This window comes from Ambystoma mexicanum, chromosome 13 (genome assembly GCF_040938575.1).
Source record: "Ambystoma mexicanum isolate Mex_15411 chromosome 13, UKY_AmexF1_1, whole genome shotgun sequence".
Taxonomy (NCBI): Eukaryota; Metazoa; Chordata; class Amphibia; order Caudata; family Ambystomatidae; genus Ambystoma; species Ambystoma mexicanum.
This window is the reverse complement of record NC_090938.1, coordinates 712,867,046-712,893,276: the sequence shown is the minus strand read 5'-3', so window position 1 is coordinate 712,893,276 and position 26,231 is coordinate 712,867,046. Positions and strand designations below refer to the sequence as shown.

The 26,231-nt window shown below is 48.1% G+C and overlaps 1 protein-coding gene across 8 annotated transcripts in view; it reads left to right on the top strand.

The window, feature by feature from the left end:
• The window catches only part of LOC138521770 (butyrophilin-like protein 9), a 379,874-nt gene that overhangs the window by 7,238 nt on the left and 346,405 nt on the right, over window positions 1-26,231 (top strand). For 6 of the 8 annotated variants that reach the window (XM_069634842.1, XM_069634841.1, XM_069634844.1 and 3 more), the window contains exons 2-3: window positions 15,313-15,467; window positions 18,287-18,568. In XM_069634842.1, coding sequence (XP_069490943.1) covers window positions 15,401-15,467; window positions 18,287-18,568 — 349 coding nt within the window. In that variant the 5' untranslated portion in view covers window positions 15,313-15,400. The remainder of the gene's footprint in view (window positions 1-15,312; window positions 15,468-18,286; window positions 18,569-26,231) is intronic. The other 2 variants (XM_069634840.1, XM_069634839.1) reach the window with 2 other exon arrangements.

Here is a 26,231-nt window from a genome sequence, read left to right as displayed (position 1 = left end):
AGGCTAACCAGCAGCAAGATCACGTTCGAATGGGATCTCGTGGCTTCTCAGGCTTTCGACGTATTGAAGTCGGCCTTTATGGCTGCCCCGATCCTGCGCCATCCCCAGGAAGAGTTGCCTTACATAGTGGAGGCCGATGCTTCCAGCTTCGCTGTAGGAGCAGTCCTTCTTCAGAAAGATCCAACCACTTTAGTGGAACATCCAGTGGCCTATTATTCTCGCAAGTTGAGTCCCAGCGAACGAAACTACGCGGTGATTGAAAGGGAACTGTTGGCCATCAAGACCGCATTCGAGGAATGGAGACATTTTCTCCTCGGAGCACGCTTTTCTGTGGAGGTGCGGACAGACCATCGCAATCTGCAATATCTTCGCTCTCTGCAATGTCGGACTCCTCGTCAAGCCCGGTGGGCCTTCTTCTTCTCTCCCTTTGAGTTCCATGTTACTTATATCCCGGGAACCTCCAATACAAAGGCGGATGCACTTTCCAGGTCCCTGGAAAACGTAGATGGGACGCCTTGTCCAGAACTGCCACTGATTTCTCCTCGCCATTTTCTGCTGGCCTTGTCCTCTCACCTTAAGTCCATCGCGGAAGCCACTCGGTCGGATCCAGAAAGAACGACCCTTCTTAGTCGGCAATTGGTTTCAGAACGAGATGGACTGTTGTTTTTTCAGAGAAGACTCTACATACCTAGAGGAGCCGTTAGAAGGGGCATTCTACATGGATTCCATGATTCACCCATAGGAGGACATCGCGGGGTCAGAGCCACTCGAGACTTGATATCCCGACAGTTCTGGTGGCCTGGTTGGGCGACCGAGGTCCAGAAGTACATCGACAGCTGTCCAATTTGTGCCCAGTGCAAGGTTCCCAGAAGACGACCATTGGGTTTGTTAATGCCCACCGAAGTGGCTCCCTATCCATGGCATACCATCGCCACCGATTTCATTGTGGATTTGCCTCCATCTGAAGGGTACACCTGTATAATGGTGGTTGTGGACAGCTTCACCAAACTGGCCCATTTCATCCCATTCCAGAAAATCCCTACAGCTACTCAAATGGCTTCAGCGTTTCTGCACGACATCTACCGGTTGCACGGCCTACCGGAGAAAATCATATCGGATAGAGGTACCCAGTTCCTTTCATCATTTTGGAGACAGGTGTGTGGTCATCTGGGAATACATAGAGCTCTAAGCTCAGGCTACCACCCACAGACAAATGGGCTAACCGAAAGGACCAATCAGACTTTGGAGGGGTACCTCCGCTGTTTTGCCAATGCCACACAGTCTAATTGGAAAGATGGGTTAGATCTGGCCGAAGTATCCTACAACAACACCGTTCATGCTTCCATTGGAGTCAGCCCATTCTTCTGTTCCACTGGTCTACATCCTCGGTTAATGCCTTTTCAACCAGTTCCATCTAGTACTGTTCCCTCTGCTGATGGTCTGGTCTTACACATCCGGGAACAGCAAGAACTTGCACGCAAGATCTTAAGTGAAGCCAAGGATCGGATGAAGAGACAGGCAGACAGGAAGAGGTGTGCAGAACCTAATTTCCAGGAGGGCGACAAGGTGTGGTTGTCCTCAAAGAACCTGCCTCTCCGCAATCTGCCCGTCAAACTGGCCCCTCGATATTTGGGACCCTTTGTTATCACCAAACGGTTGTCCTCTGTAGCTTTCCGTTTTCGCCTACCCTCTTCCTGGCGTGTACATCCCGTTTTTCACGTGTCCCTGTTAAAGCCCTATGTGGTCGATGATTACGGCCGCACCTCTCCTCGTCCGGCCTCTGTTTTGGTACAGGGCGTCCCTGAGTTTGAGGTACACGAGATCTGTGATGCCCGTTACCGTAGAGGGGTGCTCCACTATTTGGTTGACTGGAAGGGGTACCCAGCCTGTGATCGTACATGGGAACCGTGCCAGCACGTGCATGCTCCCCGGCTGATACGTGAGTACTACGTACGGTTTCCCTGGAAACCTGGGCCCCCGGGTCTTCCTGGGAGGGGGCATAGTGTCATGTCACGCGGGAGACTGGGGTCTGCCGCTCCCATTTCCTCCTGGCGAGTGTACCCGCGCGTTCGCGTCTGGGGACTCGCCGGGAGGGGAGCGACGGGTTACGGGGCCGGCGGCCTTCGGCGCATGCGCGGAGGTCCTCTCTCTCGGTTCCGCGCATGCGCCGTGGGGGCTTGCCTCCCAAGCCTCGTTATGGGTTCGCCGGCGCCCGGAAACGGAACGGTTTGCGTTCCAGGCCTCTCGGGCGCCGGCGGCCCATAAAAGAGGCCGCGAGTCAGAGCGGGTCGCGTCTCAACGCGGTTCGCTTTGCTCACCTCGTTGTTCCTGCCCTGCCCTTACCTGTGGCCTGTCCTGGGCCTGCCTGCATCCAGTCCTTACCTGTGGCCTGTCCTGGGCCTGCCTGCATCCAGTCCTTACCTGTGGCCTGTCCTGGGCCTGCCTGCATCCAGTCCTTACCTGTGGCCTGTCCTGGGCCTGCCTGCATCCAGTCCTTACCTGTGGCCTGTCCTGGGCCTGCCTGCATCCAGTCCTTACCTGTGGCCTGTCCTGGGCCTGCCTGCCTCCAGTCCTTACCTGTGGCCTGTCCTGGGCCTGCCTGCCTCCAGTCCTTACCTGTGGCCTGCCCTGGGCCAGCCTGACTCCAGTCCTTACCCGGGTCCTGTCCTGGGCCTGCCTGCCTCCAATCCTCACCTGGGTCCGGCCCTGGGCCAGCCAGCCTCCAGCTACTACCTGGGTTCTGCCCTGGGTCAGCCTTCCCTCAGCCCATTCCGGAGTTCTGTCCTGAGTCATCATTGTGTAGATGGGACTTATCCTACACTAGCCTGCATTCCCCTGTTCCATCTTGGGCACGTTCCTACAGTTCTCTATTTGGCCAGACAGCTAGCTCCAACTGACCTCACTCTTTCCTGTCTTGCCTGACTCCGAACCTCATCCTGTGTACCATTGGAACCATCTGCACCAGCCAAGCTCCTTTTGCCTACTGCGAATACCTTTTCTGCTACACTGGTCTATCTACCAACTGTCGCTGCATTGAGGTTCTTGGAAGATTCATGGTCTTGACAACAAGCTCCACCTGGACTATGGTTCCATCCATCTGAGCCTACAATCCTCTTGTCACGCTTACCTGGGAGAGTGCCTTCGTGACATTGGGGGTTGGTCCATCCTTCACCCAGTTCCTCTTTTGGGTGGTGGAGAGGCTGATTCCTCGTGCCGCTATTTCATCAGTTCCCGGACTCCAGACTGGCGACCTCTGCGAGACCAACCACCAAGACTACAGGTACGCGGTCCTCTCGGGCCAATCAGCTTGACATACGGAGTCTCCAACTCTCACTTCCTTTTCCTGTAGTCCTCTGCGTTCACTCTCCTTCTGGTTGCGCACCGCTCGGTCTTCACAAACTTTATCGTTGTCTATGACCCCAGCCTCCTGTCCTCCAGTTCTGGTAACATCCCCTTCGGGCACCGCCCAAAGAGCGCCTCAGCTGGGGCAACCCCTGTGGATTGATGGGGGGTTGAGCGATACACTCGAAGGAACTCCACCACTCTTTGGACAAGGTCATCACCCCTGCTGGCCGAGATCCGCGTTATCTTGTTGAGCGTTCTCATCATCCTTTCGGCTTCGCCATTGGCTCGCGGCCATAGCGGGGAGACTCTTCGGTGTTTTATCCCCCTTTCTCGTAGATACTGCGCAAACTGGCTGCCAGTGAACGGTGGCCCATTGTCTGAGCAGATGATCTCCGGGAATCCATGCGCTGCGAACATTTTGTCCAACGCCGCCGTGGTGAACTCAGTCGCCGTCGACTCAACCACCTCTACTTCCGGGTACCGTGACCATTGGTCGACGGCCACCAAAAAGTACCGTCCCCGACCTGTCGAACCAAAGTCCACATGGACCGTACCCCACGGCTTCTCACTGCGCTCCATCGAGCTAATGGGTGGCGCTTTGTCACCCGGAGTCGCCGCCTGGCAGGCCAGACACCTCTTCACAAAGCTTTCAACTCTCCCCTCCAGATCGGGAAACCAGACTTTGGGCCTTAACCTGGCTTTCGTCTTGACGACACCCTGGTGTCCAATGTGCGCCAGCTCCAGCACTCGCATCCTTAGCACCCTCGGGATGACGATCTGCTGCCCCCTGAGAAGCAGTCCATCCTCGGAAATCGATAACTCATCTCTCACCCTCCAGAGCGCTTGCAAGTCCTTCTGTGCTTCCTCCTGGCGCCTTGAGTTGTTCCGTAACACTTCTCTCCAGTCCCGCTCCTCACTGCTGCCTTGATGATGCGGAAGACTTCATCATTGGAGGACTCCGTCGCTACGGAGAGCCTCGAGAGTGCCATGGGAAGTGCACCTTCTACCACTTGACATAGCAGACCCTTACAGTCCACTTCACCATTTTCCACTTCTGCGTTCTCTTTGTTAGGGTGACGCGACAAATAGTCTGCGGGGTTGTTGGTCCCAGGCCTATATACAAGCTTCACCCCATATTCCATTAAGGCTAGCATCCACCTTTCGATTCGGGGCGGCGGCTTCGATGATGCACCCGCCAGTATCGGCAGCAAAGGCTTGTGGTCGGTGACCACCACAACTGGCTTGCCCAAAATGTACAGGCGGAAGTGCCGACAGTCCCATAGGATGGCCAGTGCTTCCCTCTCTATCTGTGAGTATCTCATCTCTGTACTAGAAAGTGCTTTGCTGGCATAGGCAATGGATCTCATCTCGCCACGCTCATCCGGTTGCAGCAACACCGCACCTACACCCACGGGGCTGGCATCTACTACCACTTCTGACTCCACGGCCGGGTTGAAGTACGCCATGGTGTCTGTATCTGACAAAGAATTCTTGAGGGCCTGAAACGCCTCTTGTTCCCGGGATTCCCATTTCCACACCGCGTCATTTCTCGTCAGAGCCCTGAGAGGCTCCGCCATCGACGCCAGTCCCCTGATGAAACGCCCACAATAAGTCACCATTCCCAAGAAGCTCCTTACCTCCGTGGGGGATTGTGGTGCCGCTGCCTCCTTTATGTCTCTGACCTTCGCCGGGTCTGGTGACACTCCTGCAGCCTGAAAGATGAAGCCGAAGAACCCTATCCGGTCTTTAAAAAATTTGCATTTTTGGCGATGTAAAGTGAGACCCAGTTCTTTCAACCTCCTTAGAGTACCTTCCAACCTTCGCAGGTGTTCCGCCTCCAAGTCCGCGAACACCAAAATGTCATCACTCATGTTTATAACGCCACGAAGGCCGGCCAGTGCCCCCCTTATAGTGTTCTGAAAGACTTCAGCCGCCGACGAGATGCCAAAACTCAGGCGCTTAAATTGGTAGAGGCCTTCGTGTGTTGTGAAGGTTGTAATAAATCTGGAGTCCGGGTGAAGTTCCAATTGGTGATAGCCGGCGCGTAGATCCAGCTTTGAGAACACACATGCCCCTTGGAGTTCCCCCACAATGTCACCCAGTGTTGGCGTTAAATGTCTCTCCCTCTTAATCGCGGCATTGGGGAGGCGCATATCAACACAGATCCTTACCGCTCCTGGCTGCTTAGGTTTAGGAGCGACCACTATAGGCGACACCCAGGGTGTGGGTCCCTCCACCCTTTCAATAATATCCATGCTGATGAGCGACCTCAGTTCTTCCTCAACCTTCTCCCTGAGATGAAACGGGATCCTCCTATGCTTGAGGGCAACTGGTCTGATGGTGTCGTCGATGTGTAGCCTTATCGGGGGCGCCTTCAACTTCCCGACCCCTTCAAAGATGTCCGCATACTTGTCGAGTAAGCTCACAATGTCCACTTGGTACACCTCCCATGCAAAATGCACCAAGTCGAGGGCTTCAGACGCGGCACAGCTGAGCAACGAATGGGGACTCACGTCTGTGACAAAGAATCGCGCTCTGATAATTCTGTCTCCCTTTGCGACTGGCGTGACGAACACCCCTTTGATAGGTAGTGGGGCATCCCCTCCAAAGGTGAATATCTTTGCTGCCGAACTGTCCAGTGGGGGAGGACCTGGTAACTTCTGATAATGGTCCTCGGCCAACACACATACTGAGGCGCCCGTATCAATCAGGACCTGTGTCGGCACACCTTGAATGTCCACCATGCATTTGGGCTGTCTCTTCTTCCTAGCCCCAGAGGCCAGGTTTGAGATGAAGAACACCTCTTCTTCGTCCTCCTCCTCCTCTTCGGTCAACTGCAGCCGCTGTATTTCTTGTTCAAGTGCCGCAATGCTCCTTTGTCTTCTGGGCCCACTGCTACTACTTCGTGCTGGGCCTCTCGGCACTGGAATGGGAGCTGGAGCACGACACATCCGGGCGTAGTGCCCTGGCTTGCCGCACCGGCCGCACGACCTCGACACGGCTGGGCATTCTTCTGCATGGGGTAGGTCGTACCCGCAAGATGGAGACATCGACCCCGACACGGGAGAATGACAAGTCTCTTGCCTTCTTTGTCCCCACTTGTCCTTCATTCCGGGTCGTTTACTTATGGCAAATGCGTCTTCGGACGTGCTTGGATGCCTTGCAGCATCCATTTTGGCTCCTCTCACATCCGCCAGTTCATATATTCTGCCACTGTCCAGGATCTGCAGCAGAGTCCACCCCGGTTCCCTTAGCACTTGCCTTCTTAATTTTCCGGAGTTGCAGCCTTGGATGATTTGGTTCCGTATCATTAACTCATCATTGTCCCACCGACACGTAGTGGCCATCAACCTCAACCTGGCGCAGAACTGATCAAGAGATTCTCCTTCTCTCTGCTTCTCACCACAAAACAGAAACCTCTTGTAGTCAACATTTGAGAGAGGAATGAAGTGGTTCTCCAGCGCGGTCTTAACAGTATTGTACGTCACCACCTGTAGGTTGCATGATTCGAAAATACGTAAGACGTCTAGCCCCGCAGAGTATAGCAGCGTTGCCCTCTTCGCATTATCATCGGTGATGCCAGTTGCTGTAAAGTATATCTCGAGTTTCTTAACCCACAGCAACCACCTAGGCCCCAATTTTGATGGGGGGCCAGACACATCAAACTCTTGCATTGGTAGCAGAGACCCTTGTTGTGGCCTGACCGTACCTGCAGCAGTTCCTTCCTCCCCATCGCTTTCCGCCATGATTTCAGGTCGCACAGGCACCTCCTGGTGTTATAGAGGCCGCAAACCTTACTTGGAGCTCTCTTGGGTTGTTGAAGCTGCTGCCAGACGGTTGCCCACTGTGTCTCGTCTTGGGTTCCTTTCCTGGAGGCGTCAGTGTTCCAGAGGAAAAGAGAAAAAGTCGTCCCCGGGTTCTGGGGGACAACCAAAGGTCCAAAAATTGAATGTCGCAACTGTACAGCGGCGCACGAGCACCTATCCAGGCCGCTACCGCTGCACATGCATCACGGGATCATTCGCGTCGGGTCCGTGTCTCGCTACGACACGTAGCACTGCCGATTTCTCTCTCTCGCTTGCAGTGCGCACGTGCAAAACGTTGCCGTGGCGATCGTTCCCCTCGTCGCCAGTTGTTATGGAGTCCCCCGTGCCTCGGGGAACGGTCACGCACTCATACGGCCATCCACACGCACACAGCATAGGAAGACACGGGACGCGCTGTTGGTCGGTACGCGTCCCGGCGCGAACTGCCGCACGGGCGCGGTTTATTACAACTGCGCATGCGTTGCCGGGAACGAGGCCCACGCATGCGCGATAGTGGCGCTGGGACGTCACAGTGACCCTGGCAATCCTAATATGGTCCTGGGCCCCCCAGCACAAGTGAGGTTGACCCCGTGGCCGCCGCCAGCCCCACAATAATGGCGACGAGTAGTGAAGGACCCTGCGATGTCCCCGTCCCCTGCTGTCCCTCATTTTCACAAAAAAAGGAGGTAGAAAGGAGAAAGCGACATTCACCACCGAAGAAAAGAGGGGTGGATGCCATGCCCGGCACCCTACTGGAGTATCCTCCCTGGCCGCGGCCCTCTGAGAAGAGGGTGCTCATGAGGCCCGAGGAGATGGTCCGCCTGCAGCCCCTGCAGCATCCACCGCCGAGAAGAAGGAATACTCCAAGCGGCCTCTGCCGCGTTATTGAGAGAGAGAGAGAGTGGTGCTGGCAAAGAATAAAGAAATCTCCTGCGGGAGATTAAAATGGGGGTGAGTGTGTGCCAGCTCCTGCCAAAGAAAGGAGGAGGTGAGTGCCCACCCGCCCGCCCCACAAGCAGCAACAGAATCCTCCAGCTGCCCGCCCGCCGGAACCCTCATAAAGATCCTGGGCCAGGCAGGAAATTGTCAGTGCAGATGCAGAGAAGAACTGGGAAAGCGGCAGCCCGAGTGTGATCAGCCACGCCACCGGCAGGGCATGCAAACCCTCCGCCATGCCGGTGGCCTTCCCGGGTGTTCCCTGCTGCTCCATATGAGTACCCAGGCACCACTGGCAGTGAGCAATCGTCTTCTCTGTGCCGGAGTTATGATCTAAAGAGCCCCAGTAAGATCCTGGGCCTCTGGCGGTGAAAGGAGTCAAGTGCTGCGGTGTCGGAGCCATGAACAGAGGCCCCGCTGCAGAATGAAGATCTCGGGCCAGCTGGCGGTGAAGACATGTATGCCTGTGCCGGAGCATTCGCAGATGAAGCGGGCTGAGACCGCGCTGGCTGAATAAGCCCACAGAGTCAACCGGGCCACCGGCAGTGAAATAACAGGTGGCACTCCATGTCGGTGAAATGACAGGAAAGCAAATATGACCCTGCTGCACATAAAGATCCTGGCCCGCACAGTGGGGAATTTTAATACGATCCAAGTCGGAGCCTGAAGGAGAGGGCCCCCCCTCCAAATCCCGGGCCAGAAAACATGCAGTGCGATCCTGGGCTAGCAATTCGGACCAACCCAGTGATGAGTGTCTCAGAGCTACACAACATGCCATGACACTGCAACAGAACTGTTGCACTGAAATGAAGGACGTCTGCTGATCAAAGAGCCAGCAACAAATGAATGCTGCTCCTGTCGTGGGGAGAGAATGTGCCTTCTGTATCAAGCCAACTGACACCCTGCCACCAGTGTCGCCCTGCCTGTCCTGGAAGTGATTCCTGCCTGGGGTAGTAGAAGTGGCACCACACTCTGTCATTTGTGTCCAGCCAACCAACGTCTTGCAGCCCTGACACCCACCGCCAAGATGGAGTGTGACGAGCAAATGAGGGCTGCACCTCTGTACGAGTGCTTGTGCGCTCTACTTTGCCACTACAGTGAAGAGATATTCCTGCCTGCGGCAGCGTGGCCAAGAACAGGGGGTGAGTAACATGCTGTCACACCATGCCCTGTCAGCATCATGTGGCGCAGCCTACACTCCCTGCTACCCGAGTATCGCTGACTGCCCCAACATCAAGGGACTGACTGTGCCTGAATGTGGTGCAGCCTACACGCCCTGCTACCTGCATCTCGCTGCCTGCTCCAACATCAAGGGACTGACTGAGCCTGAATGTGGTGCAGCCTAGAGGCCCGGCTACCCGCGTCTCGCTGCCTGCCCCAACATCAAGGGACTAAGCCGATGTGGCCCCTTGTGTTCCCAGGTGCAACTTTGCTGACCTTTGAACTGTGCCATCAACAGACCTTGACCCGTGGTAGTGACTATCCTGAACGGACACTGATGCAAAGTGAACTGGTCTCCTGCAGTCCTGCAAGTGTTCGGAGAAGACTCAGTAAACATGTGTTTAGATGCTGTGAGCCTGCATGTAAATGATGTGCTTAAAGTGGTCCCTGTTAAATGGATGTGAAGCTGTGCTCCCGTAGTTTGTAGGCATGCTCTAAACGGTGCCAGCAGCTAGCAATGGCGTCATTCAGTGGTGGAAGTTCCACCTACCCGAAGTTAATAATGGGTCTTGTAAAATGTGCTAGAACTGCCAACATTCCACTAACGGTTCGCCAACCACGACTGCCACCCGCTGAATATGTTTAGAGTGTTTTGATATGTGTTATATGTCTGCAACTACCTGAGTCCCTATGTATTGTAAGGAACTCATGGTGGCAACAGTAAAGACAGACACAAGTGATCACAGTTCAAGGGTGTTTATTAGACTGTCTAATGGGTGAGATAAATGCTAAATCTAATCTAAATCTAAGATCGGAGCAAGCTACGACCATCAAATAATAAGGCAGTCCTAGTGGCGTCTTTTCAAATAAAAAGGGCCTATACTAAAAAAAAAAACTATTGCCAATCCTTACCACTAAACCACTAAGTTACAAAAAGAGTGTGGGATATTGTTTACTGAAAAAGAAAGAAGTGTTCACAAAATGACAAGTCAGGATGGCATGGCTGGGTCTCCCTTCCCCACGTTTTAAGTACGGGACAAAGCAGGACTTCTCAGCACAGCACACTCCTGGGCCTCTCCAGCACGAGGTTCACTATTCCATTCAACGATATCAGGACCTTTAGGGGCCTAGCCTCTTGTCTACAAAGTCTCTTGCCTTAGAAGGCCTGCTGGACCAAAATAACAAACAAACAAACGTTCCATCGGTGATCTTGCACCGTGGGCGATTGCTCTTTGCCCCTTGGATCAACCTCCGCCGGGCTCAGATCCTTCTTGCAACTTGGGCCTCCCTGAGTCAGGTTCACAACGGCCTTTCACTCTTAACACAATCTTCTCGGGTGTATCAGATCTTACCCTGATTTGCAGACATCCCTCAACCGAGTTCACATTTGCCAATTTCACAGTTCACTTTATTTGATCACATTTGGTATTTACTTTCTTAGCTTTTCCCTTGGCTTCCTTCCGTTGGGTTCACTTGGCCATCCTTAACACAGTTCATGAGTTTCTAAACACAGTTCATGTTTTACTTCATATTTTCAGAAAGCGTGGTTCCTTTTCCCTAGCTTTCTTTTGTCAATGGGTCAGAGACTTTCGATTGTACAGAGGATTTTATGTGACCTCTGTAGGACCACTCTGACCCTCACACTGCCCTCTCCTAGGGCCTTCTGGGACTTGTAGTTGCACCCACAAAACAAAGGGGCCAGCCAGAGTCCTTTGAATGAGCGCTCCTGCAGTGCCTGACCACTGTGCAGCTGGCCCTTTTTTCGTTTTTCTCAAAAGTTCAAAACACAAGTTCTTTGTTCATGTATAATGTTGCCGCTTGCAACCTTGGGCTCAACAAGATTCGGTTTGTTATCTGCTTTCTCTGACTCACTGGCTGTGTTGAACCCGCTGGTCTGTTTTGCCTCGGAAGTCCAGGACGGTACCACGGTAGCCAGCGTGCCCCCCCTACCTGTGTTATCCGTGTGGGAGGCCCCCGGACACCGTTGACATCTGTCACACCACACGCCAGCTGTACTCCCCAGTCTTTCAGGTCTCACCGCTTTTCTCCTCTTCTGGAACTGCCGGTCTGGAATAGCTGTCCCCTCGTGCATTCAGCCTTGCTCGTCGTGTGCTCTTGTGCTCCCCTTTTATCTCTGTGGAGGAGTAAAGGGCCATCAGGTGTGTGTGGTACTGGTCAATTGCCTGACTTTGTCTGACCCTTGTGTTGGAACAGGTCAGATAACTCTGTGTAAGAAAGTGTTTGTGTCGGAAAAGAGGCGGGGGTAGAGCTTCTCGATGTCCTACAGGGTAGGATGGGGAAAGGTGTTACAGGGAATGGGGTACAGTGTCTCGCCAGTCGGTGTCCCACTTCCACTCCCCGAAGCCCTCCATCCAGGTGATCCTCCCCCACTGATCCACCCCCAGGAACTGGATCCAATAGCCATTGCTGTGTCCTGGACATCTGGATGACAGATCTCCGGGGACTAGCGGTTGAGACACCATCAGTTTTCTCACAGTATGTAGTATTTATTTATTTATTTTATTGTTCATTTATAACGCGCTTAATGCCTGTGAGTTGTTTCTAAGCGCGGGTTCGGGATTCAAACCCGTGTTGCAGCACATTAGTAGTGGTCTATCCTACTATTTGTCTACCCTACAATTCCCAAGTGGTATAAGTATTGTTGTTCTGTAACGGGGGGTAGGGGGAAATAATTTATGTCTCAAGTAACATTTGTTTTGTTTGTTATGAAAAAGGAGGAGTGCTATGTGTGACCCTCCCAAGTGTATTGCCCTTTTAAGATTTGTGTCCCTCCCAAGTGTATTGCTTTTTTAAGATGGGCCATGACACAGTCATGGCCCGACCTAAGAAAAGGAGCAACTGCAGCAGACTCCAAGAATAGATCTGTTGTCTCCGTCTCTCACTTTGGGTCTGCAGGCCTACACCGTGTGATCACGGTCCTGCAGCTCTGGCCTACAGGCCCACACTGTGTAATCACGGTCCTGCAGGTCCCTGCTGGTCTGTGCCACCGGATCAGCATGCTGCCCTGGGTCCAGCCCAGGCCACCCACCATCCAGGATGTTGCCAGCACGCAAGGTGCCCCCGGCACCCAGGTCGTGTCCCCATGGCCTCACAGGGTCCTGCCCTGCAACAAAAGTAAGTCCGGGTGACCCCAGCAATCCTAACATGATGCTGGGCGCCCCCAGCACCCGTGGGGCCGGCCGCATAACCGCTGCCGGCCCCACAACAGTCAACCTGCTTAATTGCAGCTGCAAATGTATTTCTGGTGCAATAACAGAAGTCTTAACCAAGTGTGCCTTTAGCTTGATTTATATCTGTTCCTTGCACTGAAGACACGTTTAAAACAAGCATTGACAAAACCAACAGCTCTGCCTTATGTGTAGTTATGAGACAGGCTTTTTGTCAGGGGCTAGCCACTATCATATGCCCAGGTAATCACGCCCTTTCCTGTTGTTGCCATTTTATGGCCAGTTATTTCCATTATGGCAGAGCCTGGGGAAAACGCCTAGCTCATGCCCACACAAAAGCCAAAATGGGTACTTTGTTTTCCATTTTATTCTTTGACTTGTAAAACATAAGGCAGGGCAATTCTGCTTGTTTACTTTCCTAACTATTGACTTTATTTTCTCATGGAAGCCGCTTACTCTCAAAGTTTTAAGCATGAATTTATGTCCATTTATGGGTTGTTTCTAACTCTACAACATTTCTAAAATGCACCCCTCTGTCTCTTTTGCTGCCACTAAACACCTTATGCCTGTTCTTATGTTCTCATGACATGACTATTGGTCTGCTCTTCTTATGGGTCTTTGGCCCCTCTCCTCTCTACCTTTAACTGTCCTGTTTGTCTTCTTTTTCATTTATCATCCCGCTCTTATGTAACCTCTTCTCTAGCCTCGCGCGATTGACTTCTGTTTCCCCCTCGTCTACTTTTCATATCCTATCCATAGTGGTGCTCATTGTCTGGCTCCTCCTTGTCTTTCCTCCTCGGTTACTTTATATTCTCCTCTAAGTTCTCTTTGCTCTGCATCTCAATTTCTGCTCTCTGTTCCCCATGTGCAGTCTGGTTTCCAGTCTTAGACTTCGCTTGCACCTAAACATTGGCATTCTCTTCCGCCCCGCATTCGTAATGCCCCCTTCTCTGGCTCGTTTTCACTCTATACTTAAAGAGCATATTCCCTCCACTGCTTCCTCCTCTTAAACTTTATTTATATTGTAACATACTTTCATTGTACCATTTTGTGTACGAGTTCTACCATTTTTATGTGCATGTCACTTTGTCGAAAATCCATATGAACAAATACATGTACCCTTACTGACAATAGTTTGAACAAAAACATGTTTTTGATGGACAGATACCGAAATTTAGGTCTGTCTGCAAAGTTTGAAATTAGGTCTCCTGAATTGGAGATCCGGAGAGTACATCCAAAAAATAATAACCACCCACTGGTAAACATGTGTTTATTCTGTTCAGCAAAAAATCATATTTAATATTCTCTACAAACAGTTCTGACATAAGTGATATCTAAACAAACAATACGGACAAGTTACAATAACATCATAAAAAACAACAGCACAACATGACATGGGGTGCGCAGTTATGTGCAAGTATCAATTATGTTTCATTGACACAAAAGAAAAAATAGAAATTTTAGAAAAAAAGAAGGAAAGGTGCCTAGTAAATCAAACACTATTTTAACTATTTTGGGCCAGGTGCAGACTAATGGTTCAATGGATCCACTGCACTCTTGAGCTGGAGGGGTTTCAAAGTTACCCTTGAGTGTAATTTCAAACAAACAATAAATGTTCCAGGGTCATAAATGTCGAAAAGCCTACATAAATTCAGTTAACTAATCTAAACTGTTTTGACTCCCAATAATATACAGTGACTTCCAAATCTTTAAGCATGGAATTTGATGACTTCCTATCCCAAAAGTTTAACTTAAGCACTGCATACTGCATTGCTTTCAGGCATCCCAGAAGAACATCAGGACTCTTGCTAGCCTGTGTGGCAGAGGTCAGTGCGACAGAGGAGTAGGCCTATCACCAGCAGGCATTCCCGAGTCCCAGGGACCGTGAGAAACCTAAACCGAAGACCAAGGCATCACATGGCTGAGTGGTGGCTCAGAATTCCGACCACCTACCCTGTCTGCACTTTATCAAGACCATCTTCATCTCAGCCCACCCTATGCCTCCAATGCCACTTTCCTGCATCCCATTCATTGGGGATGAGCGGAGTGTGGCCCCGCATCCCCATGTAGCACTCCCCCACAGGTTACTGATTGCACCACATCCTGCTACACCCTACAATTGGCTATGACCCCTCCCGCCCCCAGTTCACTTTAAGCCTGATGCTGGGAGACAACAAACTCTTCTAATAAAAAATGTAAGAATGTTTTCATCTACCACTGACCTTTACTGCAGATAAAACACCTGCTTACTTGTTAGGGATGTCATGTACATAAAGTGTTCATAATGTGTTGCCCTGTATTCTGGTTCAACCTACTCCCCTCCTGAGAGCATAGCATTGACTTCATGACCGACGCTATCAATAGTGAGCCGAGGAAAGACAAAGAGGTCTCTCCTGCCTACATGGGGTACCTACTCCCATCACTCTCCTGTTTTTTATGCAGTGCCTCTCAGTCTGATTCTATGAACGCACAATTTTGTCAGATCAGTGAAACAAAGCACAGAGAAATTAAATGACTTGCACAGGATAACAAAATCTGAACCAGCTAGTTGGAAAAGTGGCCTAAAATAAGCTGCCGCGTTGTCCCATGTAAAACAAGAGTAACATCAAATCCTGCTCTTTTCTTTCTGGTAGTTGTACTTTAGCCAATTCAAATTGCGTTCAAAGCTATAACGAAATAAGGCACAGGCGAGCTACTAAGACCAGAAAGTCCAAGTTCCCCCAGTCAGATAAAGTAGCAGCTAGTCTCCATCTCCTTACCAAAAAATAGCATGGGCTAGAAAGAGTGACAACCAGAGAAACCAGACCTTGTTGGTGTGAATGGTACGCGCTGTACTTTAATGTGTACGCAATCTCTTCTCTCTTTATTCCGCGTAGCATCTTCTGCACCAGTCTACGTTGGAGCCCTACCCGGCTCACGGTCCGCAAGAGGAGGAGGCGTTTCCTTAAATCTTCTCCTGGCATTATGGATGTGCAAGGCCTGCTAATTTGCTGCATTTCCCTTCTTCTGTACACCTCGCCTTTGCACTCCGGTAAGGTTGTCGCCTAGGCCTGGTTCACATCTATTGCATTAACGAGTTGCCATTGTTTAGTTAACGCTTAGCATTATCAACGATCTGTTGTGTTGGGCTTTGGACCAAATAGACACATCCAAAATGCTAAAACATTCAGCTGAGCTTAGAATTATGTGTGCCTCCATAACATTTAGCAAGTGGGACAGGTTAGGACATGTTTTCCTCGCGGTTCTGAAGAAAACCTGGTGGATGTCTGTTGGTGATGAATTTAGAAAACAGCAAAGTTCCTATTACCAAAAAAAGGCCTTTTCATGAGGGCAGGCTGATCATTCTCTGGGAGTTGTATGCATTTCCGCACTGCTGGCTGATGTGTTTTCATGGAAAAGTTTGCCATTCTCACAGCAGACCTAGTAGGCCTTAGTACCCCTTCCAGGACCCGCACCCTGTTTGCTGCGCTGGTCGATATTCTGAGATTGCAGGTTGCCCTAGATCATGTGTGAGTAACTCATCCAGTCCTGCTTTTTCTGTACATTTGTGTACTTGTAATCCTGCATTCATACTGGGAGGGGGAAGTCCCAGAAGAGAAAGCAAAAACGATGCTTGGAGGAGTGACTGAAGCCTCACACGTAGGACAAGTAATGATCGTTCTTTGTACATTCTGTATTTTCTAGATCCTACCAGTGTTTCTGAATCTTGGCTATGTTTGGTGTGTAAGAGCACTCTGAAGCATCTGGTGGGTGGCATGGTTGTGCTTTTTAATCATACCTGAAATACATTTTTTTTTAAATAAGCTGCAGAAGTATAGTAAGTTTTCTTTTTAAAAAAACACAAGGTTCAAATATTGCCCTATAGTTACTGTATGTTTGCATACAGATAGGGATGAACTTAAAAAAAATGAACGTATTCAATGTATGATCAGGCTATGAAAAATCTACTCGACCATGTGCATAGTCGAGTAGTTTTCGCATGGTACCCGACCCTGCTTGCGAGTACAATGACATTCTGGGATGTTTGAAACTTCTATTTCACATTTACTGCAAACAAATTTTGTTTGCAGTAAATGTCAAATAAATGTTTCCCTGTACATGACTGGCCTTTGGGTGACAGCAGTGCACCAAACATGAAGTGGGCTTATGGTGACATGCACAATTGTAACGATATTGTCACGGGTGAAGTTCATTTCTCTTAGGTTGAGTAGGTAAACTAAAGTATTTGACCTGCACTAGTACTTGGTCTAGCAGGACTTTGAAGAATTTGCAAGGCCTATCGATCAAAGGAAAACTACAATTTACTTAGGAATAGATCTCTTTTAGATAAGTAGATTCACATATTGTCATGGCAATGTACTTGTTCCCTTCACTTTGGTGTGCGTTGAGTGTCAGTTTTTCCTGAAGCTATGTTATTAAACCACGTTTCATAGTGTGTTTTGAAAAGTTCCACCTGCCCCATCACTTTCCGCAATGTTCCATGTCTTGACCCAATGACAGTGTATAAAAAATGGCATAGGCCCCCTGCCATTTTATTTTAAGGTGATTAATGGTTACCTGGCAGTAAGACCGAAGTGTTGTTAGACTACCTGGACATTTTGTAGCTTTTATCTGTATATGTAGGTCCTGCTCCTGTTTTCATCTTGGGCCGGAGCTTGGTCACCCCTCTCCCCCACTAGGGAAACAAGGACTTTATTCAAGATTTGGCGACTTTGACTATCACTAAGCCCTGTATTATGGAGAGCAACTGTAGCTAGACTCCCTGTTTATCTTTTCAACTTCACAAATATTTGGACTGTTCATTTCAGACCAGGTGGGCCTCCTTTCATAGGCTCCCCTCCGCCATCCCATCGTTACCCTATTCATGCTCCCTTGTCGAGAGATGACAGGATTTCCAATTATTTAAAACTAGGCTTACCCTTTTCCCCATAAAAGATTCAGAAATGCCCCGTCACGATTTGCACCTCCCCCTGCACCTGTTTCAAAAGGCGCAGGGGGATGACCCCCATTTCTGGGCATTTAAAGCCCATTACCTTTTGGAATTCTGGATGTGCTTTTAACTGGCCAGCACAAAGGGGTGAAAAATGGCATCTGAATGAGCACATCTAAGACGCCCTTTAAGAATGAGCCTGCTCCTTTTTTGGGTGTACCCAAAAACGTTCTGAGAATCTGGCCCATTGAATTGTGCCACGGCCCAACAGCGTGGGTTTAGGGCACGGTATAATGACTATAAATCATAAATACATTGAACTATGCCGTGGGCATCAGGATTACTGGACAGGTTTAGGCTGACTAAAAGTAATCATCACAATGATAGTTTATGCTCTAAATCATAAACTCTTAGAACTGTGCCATGGTCCATCAGGAAGGTTGAAAAGGTTTAGAATTAGGAATACTGAATTTAAATCATGAACACGTTGCATTATGTAATGGCCAATCAGTCCGACGGGACATGTTTATGGTAAGTAATGAGCGTCATCAAAATGTGTTAGATATTACTATACATCAAAAGCACATTGAGTCATGCCATGTCCATCAAGATGCCTGAGCAGGTTTAGGGTGAGCTATAATCATCATCACAGTAATAGTAAATACTTCAAAACATAAACACATTGAATCATGCCATGGTCCATCGGGATGGCTGACCAGGTTTAGGGTGAGCGATAATCATCATCACAGTAATAGTAAATACTTCAAAACATAAACACATTGAATCATGCCATGGTCCATCGGGATGGCTGACCAGGTTTAGGGTGAGCGATAATCATCATCAGTAACCGTTTGTAAGTACTATAATAAAACATTGGCAGAAAATGGCCCCTTATGATTCGGATGTACTGTTTTGTCTAGATGTGGGCGCTGACCCCCACATCCACATAGAAGGCTACCAGGACGGCGGAATAAAGATAGTCTGTTCTTCTGATGGATGGCGTTCGATGCCGGCGGTGCTGTGGATGAGCGACGATGGGAAAAACCTGTCGGCAGCCTCTGAGAAGATAACACCTGATGAACACGGCCTGTTTAAAGTCGAAACATCCTTTATTGCCAGGAAAGAATCCAGCGGGCAGTTGTCCTGCCTCATCCGAGACAGCGTTGGGGGTGAGAACAAGGTGTCAACGCTATACATATCAGGTGAGCAGGGGTGTCTCCGCCATTAACATGTTAGGGGTAGGGGTTGAAAGGTCAGATGAACATAAGGCTTGCAATGGCTCCAGGAATGGGGCTCTTTAGGGGCAGAGCTTTGTAAAGGCCACTGCGTTCGCACCACCTCAAAATGCATTTGCTGTGACAAGAGGCTTTCAACAAAAGTGTATTGCTTTGAACTGTGCCAAAGTAGAGACCGGAGCATTTACACCCATCATACATTGTTTTTGGAATGCCATTGTGAACCATAGAGTATTGTGAACATGTATGTATGAATGTGTGTTTTCCTTCAATATACTTGATTGTCATTATTTTACATACATCTTTTAAATGTGTATAATATACTTTATAAATGGTAAACAAAATGATTGCGGTCTGCAAACCGCTGACCAGCAGCGCGGAGTGCAAGAGAACACTGCTTGGCAGCCGACACAGGGCCTTTTTCTAGGATTGCTTAGGATTCAAGCCCTTCACATAGAATCCACAGACCGTGCTCCTGATTTGGAAGCCACCTTGAGCGTGCCCTACATACATAGCACAACCACCTGGGCTACCTAGCAAACTGGATGATGTCATCATATTCCCGTCCAGCAACCTAGCGTTAACAAAATACATATGCCCACTGTGCAGACAGTGCTGCACCTCAGTCTCTGTCCTACACACTCTCCCAGCACCTCCCTCCCCAGAAAGTAGTCCTGCACCAAGGAATTCCTATGTCCTATGACACAAAGTAAGGCAACTATCATCACTCTATAATCGGCTTCGTGTCTCATGAAGAAGAGTAGGCCTAGAAAGAGCACCCAGAGGCGCGCTGGGAAGCTAGCAGTATAGTAGCCACAGGATAACAATGACCACATTTTCCCTACCCGTTTCTTTCCCTTGCAAGAACATGAAAGTCACCCCTCCCCCTTGTTGTCCCCAAAAGCACATGTTTTCCCCAAAAGCGAGACCAGACAGCTGAGAGTACCTCCGGCTATCCTGAATTAGACTTTTCTCGTTCACTAGCTTTTGATACAGTAAACCCAAATATGTTCAATGGAGATTCAAAGAGATCTTGCTCACCCTGCATGACTGGAGATCTCCTTATGGATAGATCTCCCAGGTTTATTTAGATGTTGTTTCTAACCCCACACGTCATTCGTAACTTGATCCTTCTTGCAGGTCTGGAAGGTTGCGGGTCTACTTGGGCACATTTCTCCGCCTCTACCTCCCCATAGCAGTGTATTCGGTTTCTTACACTTCCTCAATCCAGTCACATGGAATCTTGTCCGATCACTGTTTCTGTGAGACTGATTCTGGTCCTGCAGGCACACCATCACAACCTTCTGAATCTCCTATTAAAAGCAGAGTTACGTGCCAAATTTCTGATTGTGTGTGTAAGTAGGACCTCCAAACCAATCTTAAACACAAAGTAAAAAGTTTAGCACACCTGTATTTCGTGCAATGACCCATCATCCACGATGTAAGAAGACTGCATCAAACCACTTCAAGCGGGCCAGTGCACAAAGGTCCTGGAAGACACCCAACCTGAGAGGTTCATTCTCTGTGTAGTACCCTAAGCTTCACTAAGGTGTGCTGTTTATATGGGTAGTAATATTAATAATAAGCCACCATGGATCCTGGGCCATAACCATTCCTCACTATACACTCTGTCCATCAGAAGATCAATGCCGCCTTCAACCGGAAATATTGAACCAATATTCTCAATCACCTTAGGCACCTGTGCCCACTGCTCCCATTCAGACCCCAAAACTGGCAAAAAGAAGCATAGGGTACATCTACATTCTCTGTTTTCTGTGTGTTTAATTCTAGCCTCCTTGCTTGTGTTTCCATCTCAGAGAGTCAAGCCTCATAGTGCAACTCAAAATCAGTCAACAACTGAGTGTTTTCCTTGGCTCCACCCTGCCCTTCAATTCTGTTGTGGAGGCTTGGCCACCAGAACGCAATGCACATGAAATGTCTTGTATATCTTGTTTATGGGCCACGTCCTGATTGATGGGCCTGAATAGGTGGCGCCCGGGTGTCCATCATGAGCACCTGGTGTGACCGGATGAGGTTCCTGACAAAATTCCACAGCTTCAGTTGCTAGAGAGTAGGGGTGCCCCGGGCTCTCATACGCAAACTGGCCTAAAAAAACTAGCACCAGTGTCCAGGAGGGGTCACTCCACCTTCAGTCCAGACGATGCACCCACACTCCCTGAGTAAGTTCCCAAAAAGAAACTCCTGGTTAATCAAAGGGATTTCACAAACCTCTTATCCCTGGATGTGGGAGGGGCACACAAAGTCCCACACCACTTGTGACCTCCTGTTGCCCATCACCAACCTAGAGTACCTGTGTACTCCAGTACCTCCCGGGCTGCTCAGTCTTCTGCATCTGGAGACCTACCAGCAGGATGCATTCTCCAGCTGGATTTATTTGCACATTAACAGATAGGACATTTTAAAAACACACAATGATTGCTTGGGTTATCACAATGCTCTTCTCTCCTAGCAACCCCTGACCACCAGGCATCAGTTAAATATGTCCCCGTAGTTTGAAGGTAAGGTACAGGGAGTGTGAATATAATGGGAATTGTGTTTGGGCTTTTATTTTAAAGGCAAGTTTTGGGAAATGAACTCAATGGAAAAATCGTTTGGGGGAAAACACATTCAAATGAAAAGCAGGGTTTTGGGTGGGAATGCAGGGTGTTGGGATTTTCGTTTTGGGGACACTAGTACATTCAAATGAACAGCAGGGTATACCCAATTACATTACAGACTAGAGTCATTTACTGTGCACTAGGATAATCTTTTTCAATTTTGAATCTTAACATAAAGATCAACCCATGATAACTGACCCTATGGGAATTAATGAAATTATTTTTAGTTAAATAAGCTAAGTGTATAATGCGTTTAGCCCCTTTCCCACTAATGGAAGAGCACCCACTAATTAAAAGGAATGGGTTAAAACAGACAGCTTCCCCTCACACTTCTGGGTAAAACGAATATGGTGTTTTTCTCTAAGGGAATTAATTAAGTGATATTTTTAGTCAAATATGGCCAGGGTCTACACAGTTTTGTCCCCCACCCACTACTAGAAAGGGATTAAGGCAGATAGCTCCCCACAAAACGGATAGCTTTGGGATATAAATACTTACATGGGAGAACTCTGTTCTTAGCTCAGGAGGCCGGACAGATTTTGGGTCCCTCTTTTGATAGGCAACTCACACCTCAGGCCTCTATTCACAGCAAGGTCCCTTCAGTCAGCCAGATATTAGGCCTCTCTCTCAGAGAGGGCTCCCAGCTTCCAGGTAAAAGTCCCCAGCAAGTGTCACAGGCTCTCCTGTAAATCTGCTCTGCTGGGGGTCAGCCTTCCTTTTTGTCAGCTCTCTGTTGTTGTCAGTCTGCTCTCCTCTCGTTGCCCTTCCCTTCCCCTTTAGATTGAAAACTGATATTATATAGTGCTGGTGGCACTTACATATTAGGAATATCCCCACGTTATGTACTGGACATCTCTCTTCCCCCCCCTCCCACCAGTCCGCCCACTGCCAGCTAATAGGGCAAGGAGTTTAGAGGTCTGTATTATGGGGAGAAAAATGCATCATTTCAAAATGACATGTTTTTACATTTGTTTTTCTCAATATCTCACTACCTGACAACTACCTCTACTTTTTAGCTAACTGCATAAACATATATTTTTGAATTCTACATTTAATGGCAAATCAGGGAATACTAATTTTATTCTGGCACAACCTTCCTGGGAGAAGCTATTATTTTTTGTGGTTTGTCCCTGAGCTGAAATAGTTACAAATATGACACTTCACAATCCAAGCATTAATTTCACATTCTATCAGTTCACCAACTTTCGAGTTCCTCTGAATTATGAGAAGGCCAGTATCATGGTTTTCTTCACAACTCAAATTCTATCCATCACATAGGGTTAATATTTACATAGAACTGACAGCCATTTTGTGATCTTTATATGAGTCCTGGATGAGCGCACTAGGACGCACGATTCTCTTATTATTAAGGAAAAGGAGTCCAATGTTGATTAAATGGCAATGCATCATATGGGCCCCTGAGTTCCACATCTAGCTCAACCCCTGACGAGTTTCCATTTCTCCCAAGTCACATGACACGGACATCTGCCTGACTCTATGTTATTCCAGCCCTGCCATTGAGTGTCTTCAAAGTGGGTTTGCAGCTAATGCACAGTTTATGGGGAGAGATGTCAGGACTTCATTTTCCTTATATAACCCCTCCATGGGTTCGATCTCAAATGTGGTATTTCTTAGCATTTAATAGAAATAGACCTGTTTTCCTGGTGAGCCTCAGCCAACGGATTCAAGATCAAAGTTTCAGAGGTACAGACCTTTCAGTTCAGTGGCAAAAACAAGCTATATATATAATTCTAACAGAATAGCATTTTAAATTGAAAAGATGCTTTTAACATGTAACATTTTGTATTGCATCTGGGCCTACTGTCCAGGAATGAGATCTTTCTTTAATGCAATAATTAAAAAGATATGAGTCTCACTTTCAGTATTATTCAAACATAGGCCACAGTTAACATAGGGTACTAGTGTTCATTTCTAGACCAAGTAGGCCTGTCCTTTTAAATTATGTCATTTTGAATGTTGAAAAGTAAGTGTTTTATTTGTGACAAATGCAAAGTGCTTGGCTTCACTTCAGATTTCTGATCACAGTCTTGTGGTGCATTGAAGTCAATGTGACATGCTGCTATATGTCTCCTTATATGAAATGGTAGCTTTTCATATTTTATGAAAACAGCATTTTCAGTAACACAACTGCCTTTTGCAATGTACTGAGGAGTTTTCAGTTCTCGGGCACATTCACCTTCACTTGAGCACCTGTCCGTTTTGATAATGTTGTTCCTTCACTAGGCCTTATGTCGGAAATCAATGTTTAAACGGCCTGCATATTCCAGTGGGTTTCAACATCAGCCAGCTTCATTCTCACAATAGGGCCTTGTATGGCCTCTGAGTCTCTGTCACTCGGTGGCTGAGTTTACACCCCACACTATCAAGGTGCCACACAACAAACTGTTTAATGGATTCCTTGTTCAGCCCTATTTCAGACACATATGCCACTTGGATTCCTCTCCCTGTGTCACCAATGAGCCAAGATGCAGGCCAGTGTACAGAAAATGTAATTATATTTATTTGAATTGTATGTAATAGAGATCGCACTAAAAGTACACACCCACCTTCTCTGTGGCTCACAATTAAACTTCTTTTTACATAATTAAATCACACAAGTTGGTTTGGAAAACACAAATCACAATACTTTACGCAGATTTCGATTTAAGGAATAATCAACACCTGTCAATGAACCAAATCAATTTACATATGCAGTGCTGAGCAGTGTCAATTTTCCTGTACACTTAAAAAGGCTAGCAGTTTCGTTACAGATTTGTACAAATGCATATGGCAATTATTATTTCACCCAGAATTTTGCTTCAAAATAAACACAGGGTGAATTTAAAGAAAGATGCAAAGCACTTCTCCCCAGCCCCAAAAACCTAAGCATCAATTGCATGAACCACCCATATATTCAAAGGCCAGGTCTAGGGAGTAAGGGCAGTTTAGAAGTTTGTTTTTCAGACTCCACTCACTTAAAGGCCTGTGTTGGAGAAGTCTGACACAAAAATGGCGATGATTTAGGAGTTTTTGATTTTCAGACCCCCCTTCTTTTAAATGCCTTTGTGGGGGAAATTGAACAGTAAAAATGGGGATGATTTAGGAATTTTTGATTTTCAGACCCCTCTCCATTTAAATGCCTGTGTTGGGGAAGTTGGACAGTATAAATGGGGATGATATAGGGATTTTGGATTTTCAGACCCCCCTGCACTTATACGCCTGAGTTGGGGAAGTTCGTAGTTTAGGGATTTTTCTAGTTTCGGGACAAGGACACCCCTCTGCTTTGAAGAAGTCTGGGTTAATAGGACAAATAGGATTACCCAATTAAATTACAGGCTCTAGTTTTCAACATACACTGGGAATTAGCTTTGTTAATTTCAAATGTTAATAAAAATCACCCACAGTGTTTTGCTAAATGGAAATTCATTAAATTTATATTCAGTCAAATAGGCTAAGGATCTACACAGTTTGCCCCCCACCCATTAATGGAATAAAACCACCAATTAAAGGAAATGGGTTAATTAAATAGATCGCCCCACTGACCTCTTGTTGGACAATCTATTTACTTTTGGAAATCTCTGGGCTTGGCAGTCAAGGGCTGAGCAGATTCATTTGTAGGGTAAAAACAGGATTCTAGCCAGCGCTTCAGTCAATTGGATCCCACAGCACTTCTCGCTCTCTGGCTCCAGTGAAGAATCACAGCTCTGCTTTTCTAGTCTCCCCAGCAATAATTCTACCCAGATGAAACTTAAGCAAATCTCCTTTGGTAATTTTGTGCAGCTGTCTCTTGGTAATCTTTTTAGCAGCTCCTTCTGTTGGTAATGCTTTATCAGCTTTGCCCATCTCTCATAGTACATCCCCTTTCTATACCTGGGATGACATCAAGATTTCAATATGGGCAATGCCGTGCTAGAATTCTAGCACCTTTGATCGGTCCTTCACGTTTCCCTCCAAAACCCAAGCCCATCCCCTGTCTAAGGTTTGGTTAAGGCGTCTAGAACAGAAATATTGCAGGAATTTCCCTTTTCTATGTCAACTTTAGAAAAAAAGTATCTATATGGCAAACACGGTTTATACAAAAAGCATAATAGCAATGAACAAGCAATTTATTCTCCAAATACCACATTTTATCCTCCACCAGCTCACCAGTTCTTAAATTCGGGACATTTTCAGAGCAGCCAGAAACACATTTCAGCTTGCCATTACGATTCCCTAAGTCGCATGTGGATAAATTTGATTTCAACAAAATTATCTTAAAAATTACACATAAATAGATGCAGTGCGACTTGTGGTTGCTGAGAAAATGCATCAGTTATTTTATTAGTCCATTTAAACTAAAGGGAAATCTTCATATGTAGGCAAATCCTAGCTCTAATTTCTTCAGGCCAATTGCCATTCTCGGCCAGCATGTGGCCACAGTCTCCTGGTCTGTGGTGTATTTTTAAGGCCGGGGTGAAGCCATTAGCCTCTTTCTTGTTTGAAGTTGGTGGGCTGCAGGTCGTAAATAGTTGGGATGCTTCGCCTACACAGGAATTCCCTCTTCAGATCCAAAGGCCAACAGGCTTGCTATGGGGGGAAGCCATTTGCAAATTCTGCCCAGAGACCCACGCATTGTCGTTGGCTGAATGAACTCACATACCGGAGGGGGTGTAGCCCTGATCTTCCCTGAGTGGATTCCTGCCTCTGTCATTCCTACGCAGCCCTACTCCTCTTTTTCGAATGCCTCATCTGCAGGCTCTCTCTCTCTCCTAGCCATTCCCTTACTGTGGCTACTATCTATCGGCCACCTGGTCAGATCTCCTTCCTCTCGGAGTGGTCGGACCGCTCCTCTTCCCTCCTGGTCTCAACCACTCAACTCCTCCTTCTTGGAGACTTCAACGTCCACCTGGATGCTTCCTGCCCTTCCTCTGAACTCTTTTGCGACCTTTGTGACTCTCTCGCACTCTCCATTCTCCCCTCTGGCCCGACTCACTCTGCAGGGCATACTCTGGATGTTCTGATCTCCTCAGACC